This window comes from Ananas comosus, linkage group 10, assembly GCF_001540865.1.
Source record: "Ananas comosus cultivar F153 linkage group 10, ASM154086v1, whole genome shotgun sequence".
Taxonomy (NCBI): Eukaryota; Viridiplantae; Streptophyta; class Magnoliopsida; order Poales; family Bromeliaceae; genus Ananas; species Ananas comosus.
Genome location: NC_033630.1, coordinates 10,260,313 through 10,276,858, shown reverse-complemented (window position 1 = coordinate 10,276,858; position 16,546 = coordinate 10,260,313). Strand labels below are relative to the sequence as shown.

Below are 16,546 nucleotides of genomic sequence, written 5' to 3'. Positions count from 1 at the left end.
TGAACTTTTATTCGTCGTAATTTTTGTCTCGAACTTTAAGAATATCGCAATCAAGTTTTAAATTCTAATGTAGTTGACTAAATATTTATATATCGCTAATATAGAGATGATACAGTAGTGTTGTGATTGATGTTGCGCTAGTAATTAAGATGTCACATCAAAAGTTAGTTAACTTGTGAATTATTCATGAATTATTTGCAGATTATTGAAAATCCAAATAAAACAGTCTGTATGTGATTTTTATCCCAAAAGATCCGAATAAAATGTGAATTTTTGGATTAGATCTTTCATTCACGAATAATTCGCGTGTACCTAGCTATTCAGCCGAAAAATCGCATAGAATTTTTAGATAAAATTCCTTTCTCCAACATAGTTAATTAATTCGCGGATTTTTGCCAAATTATTCACGAATTATTATCGAATTATTGATTTTTTTTGCATAATCTATTTTATTTTATAGCTCTATATTTTATGTTCATAAGAATTATAACTATTTATACTAGTAGTATAAATCTAGAGAAAAAAAGTTTAATTTAATAGTCAAACTTGTATCCTGAATTTTTAATTGGTGAACATATAATTTTCATATAAATTGCGTATCCAAATAATTGGCAAACTTGCCTTTTAAGCTGTATTTTTCAACGAATTTAAAAATTAGGATACGAGTTTTATTTGTATAATACTTGTACTGAATTTTTGCCAGATCCGAATTAACTAATTATAGTCACCTCATCTTACATCAAATACCACTTCTGTGGTTTCGTATTTTCTCAATTTAGTACTCTATGGTTTAAAGTGTATCAATTTAGTACTTTATGGTTTTATTTTTCTTTTCTCGTCAGCTCCTCCATTAACATTCCGTTAAATTATATGCAAAATCCTTCAGATATCCCACCTAGTTTTATCGAATATTCACTTTAATATCTTTTAGTTTTAATTTTGTTACTGACTTAACTAAAAAAAATGTATAGGGGATAATAAAAGGAGAAAAATAAAATCACGGAATACTAAATTGATATACTTTGAACCACATGGTAGTAAAATAAAAAAGTGCGAAACCACAGGGGTGATATTTGAAATTTTTTCCAAAATTTAATCAACTAAATTAGATTGTAGGACTTGATTGCAATAATTTTAAAAATTCAAGCTAAAAATTACAATAAATTAAAATTTGAGGACTAAAGTATCACCTTCCATATAGTTTGAGGACCACATGTGCATTTTACCATTTTAATAAGTCAATCAAATAGTACTAAGAAATCGGAATCGAAATGGATAATTCAATTTGTGTCTTTGGTATGTGAGAGTCTTATTTCAATTCCGATTTTCAGATAGAATGAGAATTTTCTAACCTTTTTTCCAATCCAGCCTCCCATGCCCAATTGAAAATTCAATTTTTAATGAATGAAAGCTTGTTCCAAGAATATATCAATTATATTTGGCACATTTTGATTTGAAATAAATTAAATTAAATTTTTTAACTTTAGTTTTTAATTAAAATATAAGTTTAAAGTTAGATTTTTAATTTTAGATTTTGATTTGAATTTAAACTGAAATGTATATTCAATCATGCATTTTGAATTTGATTTATAAATTTCAATTTTAACTCAAATGTTGCATTCAAACTTAAAATTTAAATTTTATTTAAAATTTAAATTATATTTATGGACTCAAATTGGAATCTAAATTGTAGTTTTTAAGTTTGAATTTGACAAATCGTAAATTAGTTTTATGTTTTGAATTGTCGATTCAATTTTAAATTTTAATTTTTTAAAAAAATTATATTTAAAATTTTGATGTAAATTTTTAAACATTTAAATTTTAGTTTATAATTATGTTTTGAATTACCAACTCAGTGTTAAATTTTATTTTGTCAATTATATTTTGCACATTTGATTTGAAATTAAATTAAAATTTTTAAGTTTAGTTTTTAATTAAAATATAAGTTTAAAGTTAGATTTTTAATTTTAGATTTTGATTTGAATTTAAATTGAATATATATTCAATCACGCATTTTGAATTTGATTTATAAATTTCAATTTTAACTCAAATTTTGCATTCAATTCTAAAATTTAAATTTTATTTAAAATTTAAATTATATTTATGGACTCAAATTGGAATCTAAATTGTAGTTTTTAAGTTTGAATTTGACAAATCGTAAATTAGTTTTATGTTTTGAATTGTCAATTCAATTTTAAATTTTAATTTTGTAAAAAATTATATTTAAAATTTTGATGTAAATTTTCAAACATTAATTTAAATTTTAGTATGAATAAATTATAAACTTAATTGTATGTTTTGAATTACCAACTCAGTTTTAAATTTTATCTTGCCAATTAAATTTTGCACATTTGATTTGAAATTAAATTAAATTTTATAACTTTAGTGAATTTAAATTATAAATTTAATTCTATGTTTTGAATTATAAACTCAGTTTGAAATTTTATTTTGTATTTTGTATTTTAATTTAAATTTTATTTTCAACATTTCCTTTTTATAATCAAAATTATTTTTTATCTCAACAAAATAGTAAAAATAGGAATATTTACTCCAATTCCGATTATTATTCTAAACCAAAAAGTTAGGAAGTTGAGCATAAATAAAAACCACTTATTTAAAGAATAGTTACAAGTTCAGATATAGCAGGAACTAGAGTAAATTATTGTTTGGATTAAAATTGAGTTGTTCATGAAATGCGGGAATAAAAGTAATTATTATTGATTGGAATAGTGGGAATAAAAGTATTTATTATTTTAAATTAATAATATTTTATCTAATTAATTAATATCAAAATATTAATTGAACATAATTTAATAAATTAAAATTTTATTAGCTATGAATATTTTATAGGATAACAGAAAAATATATTAATTATTTAATTTTTTAATTAAATAAAAAATATAACTTAACTTTTTAATTAATGAGTAAATTATTTAATTAGTGAGATAATTTATTGAGAAATTAATTTAATTAGTTGACCAATATAAATATTAGTTATTAGATAAACATATTAAATAAATAATTCTTAATGGGCTAATTAACCATAAATAATAGATTAATTATTTATTTAACAATTTAAGCAATAGATAATAACTTAAAATACATCAATTAGATTAATTAATAAATTAATATAATAATTAAAATTAGATTTAAACTTTAATTAAGAATGTTCCTACCATGTTTCAGGAGAAAGGTGGAACAACTATTCCACTCTTATTCACTATACCATGGTTGGTTTGGTACCCGAATGCTATTTCTCGTACCCGGGAATAGTAGTTCTTATGTAGTTGAAATAAGCTGTTATAATCCGATAGAAGCATGTAATTGTTGTTCCACCTTTATCCCTAGAACAATCAAGAACAAGATTAATTAAACACTAATTAATAATTTTAAAGCATTAATTAATCTAATTATTATATTTAAATAATTAATTAATCTAATTAATATTAAATTATTTAAATAATTGTCACGCTCCGGATTATCAAGTTTTTTCGGGCATGCCAACAGACCCATCGTATACATAGGAAGTTTTCGTGTACACGAAGCGATAGCTATACCTAGTACAAATAGGAACTACAACCAAAATACAGAACTGCTAAAACTGAAACATGTATATATAAAACATAAAACGGTCCACTATACATACAAAAGCTAACAAAACCATCTCACTCCAGCGAGTACCATTAGCATAACAGTATGTATATAGAAAAACCACAAAACTACCTCTGATGGGTGCTTCTCTAGCAAAAGACCAGGTATGGAAGGGATTTAGCTTGCAACTCCCTTACCATGGTCGGAATCAGCAACAGCAGCAGCCGCAGACGAAGGTTCTGCAAAGAGGTAGCAATAACTGGGTGTAAACACTACTACAAAACAGAGTAGTGCTCAGTAGGTACCGTCACCGACCCCAACGGCCTACCCACTAAGTCTACAGTAATATGTGCAAAGGATAGTAAGGAAAAATTGGAAAGAACTCTACAGCTACATGCCACTATACTATCACTAACCAACACAGACTATCTGTAGACATAGACATGCATCACACTGACCCAATCTCACAAGGGCTGCCCAAATGGATCCACCCTATCTGTAGCCAAGCTACACCGTACACTATCTGTAGACATAGACATGCATCACACTGACCCAATCTCATAAGGGCTGCCCAAACGGATCCACCCTATCTGTAGCCAAGCTACACCGTACACCATCCATAGCGGTGGCCGGTCAAAGTACACTATCAAAACAGGACTGCTGCGACATCAACGTAAGTAAAGTCTCACTCCGGAGCGGCACTCGTGGGCGCAACCTAACCGAGTATACAAGCGTGTCTCTGCCGAGCTTAATCAACCTCACACAGGCTATAGTCAATGCAAATGGGACAAACTGGTCTAACAACCAAAACTCACGTGCTCTCGGTACAATCTGGAACAAGATGTAAACATCTGGGTCCACCGTCAACCCCGACGACACCCGACAGTACGAAACAGTCTAAATGCTACTGTAAAACGAGCTTGGCCCTCTAGTACGAGCGTAATGTCAACCTACACTAACCTGAATATCTACTACGCACTAACAGCGGTAATATAAAAGAATAACAGCTTCTGAAGCTAATTCGGTTAACTTTCAAAAAGTGACAGTATAGGTTTAACGAGTTTTCTCTTAAGTCAAATTTCAGTTCGGTATATATAACTTCATCTAAAATCACTAAATTATGCTCCAAATTCAGATTTCATATAAAACATGCAAATCTATAAATTCGAGCTACTAAGCATGATGTACAAAGCCAAAAATATATGCTGACAATTCTATGACTTAGAAGGAAATCCGACGATTTCGGTAAACACTAACCCACCCCGAACGCTCGTTCAACGTCGGCTAGAAGTCGATAGGAGAAACCTCGTGCTAACTTGACCTCCAACGGCCTCAACCAGACTCAACCACAGTGCACGCGCAAACCTCCAAAGACAAGCGAACGAAAACTAAGATCAACTCTCCAAAATCACAAAGAAACGGAGAGCAGAAATTAGAGAGAGAAAGAGGGAAGCTAACCTGTTTTCATGCACAAAGAGAGAAGGCTGGGGGGTCGGTTTGGATTTATCGCCAACAAAAATGACCAAAAGGCCCCTTACCCACTCAATTTGCCTTTTGGAGTACCGGTACTCAAGTTGGGTACTGATACTTGGCCCTCTTTCTGCACACTTGCGCGCCGGGTGCCGGTACTAGCCCGATGTAGTACCGGTACGCAGTCCCAGTACCGGTACTCATTAACAGGTATCAGTACTGAGCATCAAACTGCACAAACCCAAGAGTATTCAGTTTTGTAATCCCTCTGAAGTACCGGTACTCCTCCCAGTTACCAGTACTCAACACTAAAATCCTGCACTTTATAGATTTCAGTATTAGAACTCTACTCTCGCACCGCGCAGAGTCCGTTTTGCGTCCACTTCGGGCCAAAACGACTCCGACTTGTCCCAACATCCACCAAACACGTCAACAAGCCACAGATGCTGAAGTCTCTCAGACAGCTAAACATCAGGGACACTACAATAATTGTTGTTCACACTCCTATTTTTATTTTTAAAATTAAAAATTTAAAAATTTTAATTTTAATTTTAAATTTTTAAAATTTATAATTTGTAATCTCAAAATTAAAGTTTTTAATTTTAAATTCTAATTTTAAATTTTAAATTTTAAATTTGATATTTTAAAATTTTTAAACTTAAAATTTGATATTTTATATTTTTCAAATTTAAATTTAATCTCAAATTTTAAAGTTTGAAATTTTAATTTAAATTTTTAATTTTAGAATTTAAAATTTAAAAATTAAATTTTAAAATTTAAAATTTAAAACTTAAAATATAAAAATAAATTTTAAAAATTTAAATTCAAATATAATAAGAGGTGTAATATCATTATTTCTTATTTATAACTACACACTATTCTTCTTATTTCATCTTATCGATACAAACGCTATTTTTCTTATTCACGAAAATAATTTAATTTTCATTTAAATACAAAATTAATATAATTCTTGCTTATATCTGAACTTATATCTATTTCTGAAATAGACAGTTTGTACTTATACCGGAACCAAAAGGATAAGCGCGCATCTCATGAATTTGCAAATTCGGAGTCTGCCCCTCTCAAACAACAAGGATCAGTTTATTTGGATGAAAGTAGATCGGGTAACATCGTTTCTGACCATAAAGAGTCACTTTCGTTATTTCGTTCGAAGTAATAAAAACAAAATCGAAATTGAAGTCATTCAAAACTGGGCTGAGATCAATTACGATAAAATGAGAATAAAAATAAAATAATATAATAAAATAATATAGAATGAATAATAATAACTATATTTATTATATTTGATTCGGAAAGTTCTGGAGTGAACTTTATTAAGCCAATACAAATAAAGTTTTTATTGTTTTCCCCATCGAGATAAAATTCAGAGAATGAACGATTCTATTGAAACCACCCCCTTTTAATAAGTATCTAATCTAACAAGAAGCAACCGCATAGAAGTTTCTGGTCCAAGATACAGAAATGAAATTATAATCGAGGAAGTGTAAAGTTTGTTTAATAAGGAAAAGTAACTTCCATCAGCATATATTGTTTCCAAACAGGAAAAAAAAAAAAAAAAAAAAAAAAAAAAAAAAAAAAAAAAAAAAAAACAGGAAGGAATGGTTCTTATTCCATCCTGGAACCAGACTTCTCTCACACTTCCTAAACCATAAACCATAAAATTATACAGAAAGATTAAAGAATTCTCACTCCACATTGCCTCTATCACTCACGGAAGCCTAAACTGCTTCCACCTTGTACGCTTAGTTCATTTCTCTTATTGAATGAAGCAAATAGCGTGCTACCTTTCTCTCAAAAAAAAAATACATTGCCTCTATCACATGAGGCCGCATTATGAAAACCCAGCCCATTTCTCCATTCCTCCAAAAGAAATAATATACTCACAATTATTTAAGCTCTTCTCAGTTTTTCTTTCTTTTTTAGTTCTTTAAAAAAAAAAAAAAAAATTAATACGACATTTTTGCACCTTACAACTTTGGAGAGAAGCAAAACAATCCTTATGCCAGCACAGAATGTCACTGTTAAAAACATTCAAAAGCGTTTAAGATGATTATTCTCACCTTATCCTTTGTAATCCTTCTCACAAGAAGCATCTACGCATGTGTTTTTTTACCTAACACCCATTTCCTGGAGAGACTACATCAAAACCATCTCAACATATTCATCAGAGAAACAACTATTTGCAAACAACATTACTTTTGATGATTTTTTTTTTTTTCTAACACAGAAGTAACATTCAAATAATTACAGAACATGCAGGTGAATTTACTGAGAATAAATATTGAAAAGTTGTCGCCAGAAAAGTTGAGGCGTTCCGATTCAATAAAACTTTAGCAGATTGAAATAGAAGGCAAGGCCCTAAAACAAGATGACAACAACAGCTCGGCAATAATGTTGGATATAGTTGCAATTATCAGGAAATACTAATCACAGAAGAGTAGTTTACATTTTCAAGTGCTACGAAGAGAACCATCAAATATGAATTTAAATCGATACACCACTGTTCAGCACCCAAAGAATTGTTTGGCAGAAGATAAACCACTTCTTTGTGCAAAAAATTATGGTTCTGATTAACTAAGAGGAACAGAAAAATATAACAACATCCCTAAAAGAATTTTTCCATTATTTATTGTCCAACTACATCTATTACTACTTTTTAGGTCTTAGTAACGCCCACAAATGAAATTCACAAAGCGCAAAAATATAGATTCTGGGATGAAGAAGTTCATGGTTACATAGTTAATCGTAGAAATAGAGAAGTATCATATACAACAACATCTTACTAAAAGAACCAAAGTGTCGCATTTAGCCTACATGAAGGCCGACATGCCATAACTGAAAATTTTGGAAGCAATACAACACCAAACAGTCTGAGAAATTAGCAGAAAGCAGTGCTAAATGATACCCACATATGTTTATCAACAATTTGAAAAGAGATTGTAGATAAGAAACATACTGAGAACAAACATCAAACAGAGGTGGACACATCAAGGCCCATAACTGAAGCATACGCAAACCATTCAAGGGCGCCTAATTCTCATAAATATGCTGAAAATAAAGGCACCGAAATGAACAAATTTAGGAAACTCTACACATCGAACAAGCACCAAGCAGACGGTGGACGGACACATAAGCATACTGTTGAACAGGTAGCGAGTTCAATAAGGACCAATTCAGAAGCACACCCACCACATGAAATTCTCATTAAAAATTCAAACTTTAATAGATTGTGCGGAGCAGAAACATGAACAGAACAAGCATCAAACAGATGGTGGGCTCAATACAAGCCCAGTTCACTCAAGAAGAAAGATTCAAACTTCAACCGATTTTGCGGAGCAGATTCATAAAATAGGACAAGCATCAAACAGATGGTGGGCTAGATACACACCCAATTCATTCAAAGTAAAATTCAAACTTTGATCGATTGTGTGGAGCAGAAACATAGCTAGAGAAAACATCAGTCAGGTAGCGGGCTAAATAGCAACTTAATTCTTTCAAAGAAAAAGAAAAAAAAGAAATTAAGGCTTTAGTAGTAGATTGAGTGGAGCAGAAACACAAAAGAGAACAAGCATCAAAATGATGGTGGGCTAAATACAAACCAATTCATTCAAAGAAAAATTGGTGTAGAGCAGATCCATAACCAGATCAAGAATCAAACAGGCGGCGGGCTAAGCAGCGAGTCAAATCCCATTTCCAATCAAACAATAACAGCTACCGCAAAAGATGGAAACCTTAACACAAAACCAGGAGATCAGAGGATGGGGTTGCGATCATTCCTGCGGCGCCGTGGGCTGCTGCTGGGATTGGAGGGGGGGAAGGTCGAGGAGGGCGGAGGGGACGGGGTCGACGGGCTTGGGGGCGTTCCTGGCGGCGACGGGGACGGCGAGGAAGGTCTTGGTCTTGCTGATGGGGCGGGACTTCTCGAGCTGGACGAAGTCGCCGACCTTGAACAGGTTCTCCGGGTCGTGGGCCTGGTACTTCTTCTTCTTGCGGACGCGGCGCTTGTACTTGGGGTGGGGGGCGAGGCGCACCACCTCCACGGCCACGGTCTTGTCGTTGGTGGCGCACACCACGCGCCCCTGTAGCTTCTTCATGGCGCGGACCACGGGGAGGGAGGAAGGGGGAGGGGAAGGAGCTAGGGTTAGGGTTTTGAAGTTGGCGGGGAGGGGGAGGGGCCCATGGAGGAAGGTAGAGCAAGTGAGGGAGGAGGAGGAGGAAGGGGGATGGAGGAAGGGGGAGGTGAGGAGCATGGCGATAGGAGAGGGGATAGAGCTAATGGGAGATAGTGAGAGTGAGGAGGGAGATGGCGTTTATGTTTATATATTTACATATCACCTTGTTGTGGATGAGGTGGGGGAACCGGGGAAGAAGAAATAATGGGTTTATATTATTTATTTATTTATTTATTTTACATTAAATTGGGGAGAATTGAAAATGACTTAGAATACTATTGATAAGGATGACAAGCAAATTTCGTTACTATTAATTTATTTTTAATGTAGAGCTGCCGAATTCAATGATCAATATCATTCAACATAATTAAGATCATGTTGGTGCCGAAGTTCCCCGACCCTGGACCTAGTCAACGATCCTCCTCTGGGAGCGCGTCGGGATACGAAACGACTGCGAATAGTGACCCTCGAAGTTTGCGCCCTTCGACAGATCAAGCGATTCGGCTCACGAGGGATCGGGTCAGCCGGGTTCGAAAACTCTTTTCACTCTCCGGTTCGGCTGGATGAGCCGAATGTACGGAAAAAGTCAGAAATTAAGCCGGGAGATGAGCCGAACGGCTAGCACAACACAAGATTTGGTCAACCCGAATAACCGAGCGTGACTTTTTATTTGAATAGATGAGCACAAGAATAGGGGAGTGATGCCCGTGGGGCAGACAGACTCCAAGTATATTCTACAAGGGAGTGATGCTCATGGGACAGACAGACTCCAAGTATATTCTAGAAAGGAGTGATGCCCATGGGGCAGACAGACTCTAAAAATCTAAGTTACAAGAACTACTCCTAGAAAAGCAGTAAATGCGGAAAAGAAAAAGATTACATTTAGACTACTCCTAGAAAAGCGATAAAATGCAGAGGAAATAAGGGTGGTCTTTTGTGCGCAGGGGCAAAAACTCCTATTGCAGGCTTCAAAGTTACTATTTATAGCCCACATTATTAGTTGGTTGAAAGTAGTTGGGGGAAATGGTTGTAACCATTATCTTGGAAGTTATACTAACTCCTCATGGAAGTTACGCTAACTCCTCATGGAAGTTACGTCCCAATCTTCAACCGTTCCCGCCTTCTTATCTTTCAGGCGCCTTATTGCCGACTTCTGGTGTACCACGTGTCCTTATTGGCTCATACGTGGGTTAGGTCGGCTCAATTTTGGTATCAACAATGCCCCCCCAATAGTCTTTCGAATGAATATTCGGATGACTATTGGTGCCAAATCGACTGTTCAAAAGCACAGCCGAGACCCAAGCTTTAGTTTCGCTGGTCTTGGTCGGCTTTAGGAAAACAGCGCTTTATCATCCCAGCCACATATATCTAGGCTTCATCAGCCAATTCTTTATTTTTATTCGATTAGTTCGGCTCTTCTTGAACCGAATGTTTTTCTATTAAGAAATTCTTCTTAAAGAAAGTGGCTATATCTCGGCTTCATCAGCCGATTCTTCACTTTCACTCGATTGGCTCGGCTCTTCTTGAACCGACTGTTCTTCTAGCAAGGATTTCCCCTTACCTTTGCTTTGATTTTTATATCGGCTCCATTGCAGCCGATCGTCCTCACTTTTCTTCTGAAATTGCTTGTATTGGGCAACTCGAACACCTAGATCAAATAGGTTAGAAAAATACTTATCTTCAAAATGGTCTTTTATCTTAAAATGCAGACCATTTAACGCCATTTTGGCGAACTCTGATTCCGGTATTCTCATAAAACACCGACTGTTCTTCTTGAACCGACTGTTCTTCTAGCAAGGATTTTCCCTTACCTTTGCTTTGATTTTTATATCGGCTCCATTGCAGCCAATCGTCCTCACTTTTCTTCTGAAATTGCTTGTATTGGGCAACTCGAACACCTAGATCAAATAGGTTAGAAAAATACTTATCTTCAAAATGGTCTTTTATCTTAAAATGCAGACCATTTAACGCCATTTTGGCGAACTCTGATTCCGGTATTCTCATAAAACACCGACTGTTCTTCTTGAACCGACTGTTCTTCTAGCAAGGATTTTCCCTTACCTTTGCTTTGATTTTTATATCGGCTCCATTGCAGCCAATCGTCCTCACTTTTCTTCTGAAATTGCTTGTATTGGGCAACTCGAACACCTAGATCAAATAGGTTAGAAAAATACTTATCTTCAAAATGATCTTTTATCTTAAAATGCAGACCATTTAACGCCATTTTGGCGAACTCTGATTCCGGTATTCTCATAAAACACCGGGTTTTGGCTATTTTGAAATGGTTCAAATACTCTTCGACCGTTTCACCCGACATTTGTCGGTATAAAGCCAAGTCAGTGACCAATAATTGTGGCTTCGACCTATAGAATTGCTCATGAAATTTTCTTTCTAATTCGTCCCAATCTTGGACGGAATTGGCTGATAAACTTGTATACCAAGTAAACGCCGTTTTAGTTAACGACGTGTTAAACAATCTTAATTTTAAAAATGGATCTGTCGCGGCTTCCCTGCACTATGCCGTGAACCGTGCCACATGTTCGACCGTGTTTTCGGTCTCATCCCCAGAAAATTTATCAAACTTCGGCATTTTCCAGTTTGCCGGGTATGGATGCTCTGTGTCTATATTTGCAGGATAAGGTGATCTAAATATAGGCCACATTGCCGGCCTTGCGCCTACTCCAAAAGTATTTCCAATGGCTTCTTCGATTTGCGCATATATTTCATTATTGTTTTCCTGCAAAGGAACTTGTGCTTGTGCTGCATTCGGTCCTTGTAATGGTCCGAAGTTTTGTACTATGGGATTTGCTTCTTGAATATTTGGAGCCTGCCCCCCAGCTCTGGCCCCTACATTTTGGGGTTGGTATGTTGCCATCGGCGGAGGTGATGGCAATCCCCATGTAATTTCCGGCTGTTGACCGGTATTGACGACGGCCGGTCTGTAAGCCGCTTGGAATGGTGCCGCCTATTATTGGGGCTGTCCATTTACCGATATCGTAGGATTTTGCAATACCGGTGTCATCATAGGCCCTTGTAAGCCTGTCATTGGTTGCTCATTTCGAGTCAATAATTGCCCTATTCGTGTAATATTTTCATTATAGGCCGTGATGGCGGCCAGCACCCCGTCTAGTCGAGCGGTACTTTGATGGATATTTTGATCTAAAGTTTGTAGGACTCGGCTCATCTGGCCAAGCGCCTGAGTTAGACTAGGCTCTTGATGAGCCGACTGTCCACTAGTTTCTCCTTCAACTGGCAAAACTGCTTGACATTCGCCAGCATTGTCTGAATCACTAGGTTGATCACTCCCAGAATTTCTAAGAACAACCCTATTACATAGATCATCAGCCATAATTTATATAAAATATAAATTTACCTAAAAATGTGTCCCACCGGGCGTGCCAAAAAATTGTTGGCGCCGAAAGTCTCGACCGTTGACACGGTCAAGAATCCTCCTCAGGAAGAACGTCGGGATGCAAAACGGCTGCAAATAGTGACCCTCGAAGTTTGCGCCCTTCGACAGATCAAGCGATTCGGCTGACGAGGAATCGGGTCAGCCGGGTTCGAAAACTCTTTTCACTCTCCGGTTCGGCTGGATGAGTCGAATGTGCAGGAAAAGTCGAAAATTAAGCCGGGAGATGAGCTGAACAGCTAGCACAACACAAGATTTGGTCGGCCTGAATAGCCGAGCGTGACTTTATATTTGAATAGATGAACACAAGAACAGGGGAGTGATGCTCGTGGGGCAGACAGACTCCAAGTATATTTTATAAGGGAGTGATGCCCATGGGGCAGACAGACTCCAAGTACATTCTAGAAGGGAGTGATGCCCATGGGGCAGACAGACTCTAAAGATCTAAGTTACAAGAACTACTCCTAGAAAAGAAGTAAATGCGAAAAAAAAAAAGATTACATTTAGACTACTCCTAGAAAAGCGATAAAATGCAGAGAAAATAAGGGTGGTCTTTTGTGCGCAGGGGCAAAGACCCCTATCGCAGGCTTCAAAGTTACTATTTATAGCCCACATTATTAGTTGGTTGAAAGTAGTTGGGGGAAATAGTTGTAACCATTATCTTAGAAGTTATACTAACTCCTCATTGAAGTTACGTCCCAATCTTCAACCGTTCCCGCTTTCTTGTCCTTCAGGCGCCTTATTACCGACTCCTGGTGTACCACGTGTCCTTATTGGCTCATACGTGGGTTAGGTCGGCTCAATTTTGGTATCAACAGATCACTAAAAATGTATAAAAATTAAATTTTATATTTTTTCGATATTATTCTCTTGTGCATCAAATAAACACAAAAATAAACCACTAAAAATAAATATCATTCAAAAAGCTAGTGTATTAATTTCCATACTAAATAAAAAATATATTAAATTATTTTTAATATTAATTTAAAAATTTATGTATATATATTACATAATATTAAAATTTATATAATAAACAAATAAATAATATTTTTTCCACAACTTAATAAATAGTATTTTTTGTAGTATCCAATGTATTCTATGGTAAACTTTCAAAAGAGGGTGTTGTATTTTGCAATCTAATGCGATTTTCGATGAAACAAAAAGTGCCACTTTCATGGTTCGCCAGTATAGTAAGTTCGGTAATGGACCCCTATACAATTTGGCGTGATTTAGTGATATTTTGGGAATGAATTTGCATAAGTGCAAACTTGCCGATTTGGAGTAATTATGTGAAAAGCACGATATTTCATGAGTCAAAATGCACGACTTTTGAGGTGGATGAACTTATAAGCAAATTACACCTACGAGTGAGTTTTGGATTTGAATTGTGAATTTGAGGGGCTAAATTGCAATTTTTGTAATTTGTGAAAATGGGATATTATGCGAAATGGTTAACATTTCATGTGAGAATTCTGAAATTTTCATGAATGGAAGGGCTCATGTGAAACTTGACTAAGAGAGGATCGCGTGGACTCAAGTTTTTCGAAATTCTTAAATTTTTGTGGAAATTGGCACAGTTAAAATCAGAAAGGGAAAATCACTCAGGGGACCTTTTGGAATAAGTACGGCATTTAACACACGAAACTACAAAATTTTGAGACCGGAAGGGCTTTTGCGCAATTTGTTCTATGCTGGGGAGTTAGTTGCAATTTTACAAATGGAAAAATATCAAAATATAAGTAGATGTATATATATAATAGGTGTATACTTAACCCGAACCTATTTTCCCCTCCCTCTCCTCTCGTGGTCTCAGCCGCCGCCCCCTCCCTCCGCGTGATCGCCGGCGCCACATTCCGGCAAGGCTCCGGCCAAGGAGAAGACCTCCTCCTCTCGATCCCTCTCTCTATCTTTATATGTATGTATAGTATAGAAAGGTGACCCCCCTCCTCCTCCCCTCCTTTCTTGGCTTGAAGCCGTCACCTCCGCCATTGCCGTCGTAGAGCCACTATTGGTGGAGTTTAGGCCGCCGCTACCGTCGCCAGGTCGAGCCATCGCCGTCGCCAGGTTGAGTGCCACCACCTTCTTCTCCTGGCCGAGGCTCTACCATCACCACCGCCGGCCGTCGCCGCCAGTTAGGTGACCCTTCCTCGGCTGACTGGTCCTTCTTCCACCCTACTAGACCATCCTTCCATCGCCTACTACCCCCGATCTGCTTTTGCTCTGGTGCAGCCTTGTTGGCCACCCTGGCCCGAGGTGCTTCCTCCGGCCACTGCCCTCGCCGACACAGCCGACTGGTTCTAGCCCCGGCCTCCCCTCTCCTACACCAACCTCCTTCCATCCCCTGGCTCAACATGAAACCTCCCTAAGGTGATGATATTGTTGCTGCTATTCTGTTGAGGTGACAATATTGTTGCTGCTATTTTGTTGTTGCATTCTTGACCTTGTGATTGGCCGTAGGCACTGTTACGACCCTTCGACGCCTCCGTCAACATTCTGCTGGTGAACACGGTCATCCTTGACACCTGTGCACGTCCGTGCTCCCTCGAGTTTCAGGAATTGGTGCTTCGAATCGCTATTTTGAGCTACGCTCACCTAGTGTTTGATAGAATGACAGCTTCTTGTTTTGACTTTTCCGGGCAATACGGGAGTTGAAAATCAGGTTTCTTTGAAGCACGGTGATCATGAGGAAATCCTCTACGCGATGTGTAATATACCGAACTCCTAACATTATGAAGTTTTGGTGGGAACAAGCTTAAAAAGTTAGTAGATAAGTTCCGGCAAAGTTTGGAGAGCATTCGAGTATTTTCGGCGCAAACTGGACACGAAAACGGGCTCCAAAAGCTGAAATCTGCCTAAGTTGCAGAATTTTGTGCTGAGTACCGGTACTGGAATCGGGTACCAGTACTGGACTGGCCGGGTACTAGTACTGGAGTCGGGTACACCGATACCAGTGGTAAAAATGAGAAATCTAGCTCTCGGGTTTCGAGGTGTTGGAGCTGGGTATCGATACGCGAGCCCGAGTACCAGTATGCAGCATCCCAGAATGCTATTTTTGAGGAGTAAAAGTGTAATTTCACTAGGGGCTTATATAAAGGGGTGCCTACCCCTTCCCCTCAGCCGAACACACACACACACACACGCATGCAGAGAGGGAGGAGCCATCTCTTCCACCCTCTTCTTCCTCTTCTCCAAGTTGGAGATCTTGGTAGAGATCGAGCTCGGGAATGCGTAGAGAGCGGTGGTTCGAGCTCTTGAGCGCTTGGTGGCGTGGGATGCTTTCGACTCGAGTTCGTTTTTATGGTTTGAGCTAGGGTTTTCGATTTAAATCTTCTAAATGGATTTCTAGCAATCCCTAGACTAATCTAAGCTACAAATTATAGAGATTAGCATGTGATTTTTGGGTTTGTCATTATTTGTGGAAAACCCTAGGTTAGACAGAAGGGTTTGCTAGTGGAGGGTTTAAATGTTGTTTGGGTTAATTACACCAATGGTCCCTAACCTTTACACTGTTTTTCAATTTGGTCCCCAACCTTTTTTTTTTGCAATCAAGTTCATAATCTTTTGATTTCATTTCAATTAAGTCACAGCCGTTAGATAGCTGTTAAAATTGACAGAAAATGCCACGTCAGCATCACGTCAGTGCTACAGAGGCGCCATGTCAACGCCACAGTGGCGCTGTGTCAGCGGATTGCAAAAAAAAAGAAGGTTGGGGACCAAATTGAAAAACGGTGCAAAGGTTGAGGACCATATTGAAAAACGGTGCAAAGGTTGAGGACCAATGGTGTAATTAATCTATTAAATATATAAATTCAAAAAAAAAAAATTTAATATTTAAATTTTAAATTTAAATTTTGATTTTGGATTCAAATTTAAATTGGAATTC

At 36.7% G+C, this 16,546-nt stretch overlaps 2 protein-coding genes across 2 annotated transcripts in view; both read right to left on the bottom strand.

The window, feature by feature from the left end:
* The window catches only part of LOC109716361, a 90,064-nt gene that overhangs the window by 16,822 nt on the left and 56,696 nt on the right, over positions 1-16,546 (bottom strand). The window lies entirely within an intron of this gene.
* Positions 8,838-9,431, bottom strand: LOC109716363 (30S ribosomal protein S17, chloroplastic-like). Its single transcript, XM_020241759.1, has one exon. The coding sequence runs from the start codon at positions 9,330-9,332 to the stop codon at positions 8,853-8,855; it is 480 nt and encodes a 159-aa protein (XP_020097348.1). The 5' UTR covers positions 9,333-9,431; the 3' UTR covers positions 8,838-8,852.

Excerpts from the sequence above, each read along its gene's own strand:
- LOC109716363 (XM_020241759.1), bottom strand. The coding sequence starts at position 9,332 with ATGCTCCTCACCTCCCCCTTCCTCCATCCCCCTTCCTCCTCCTCCTCC.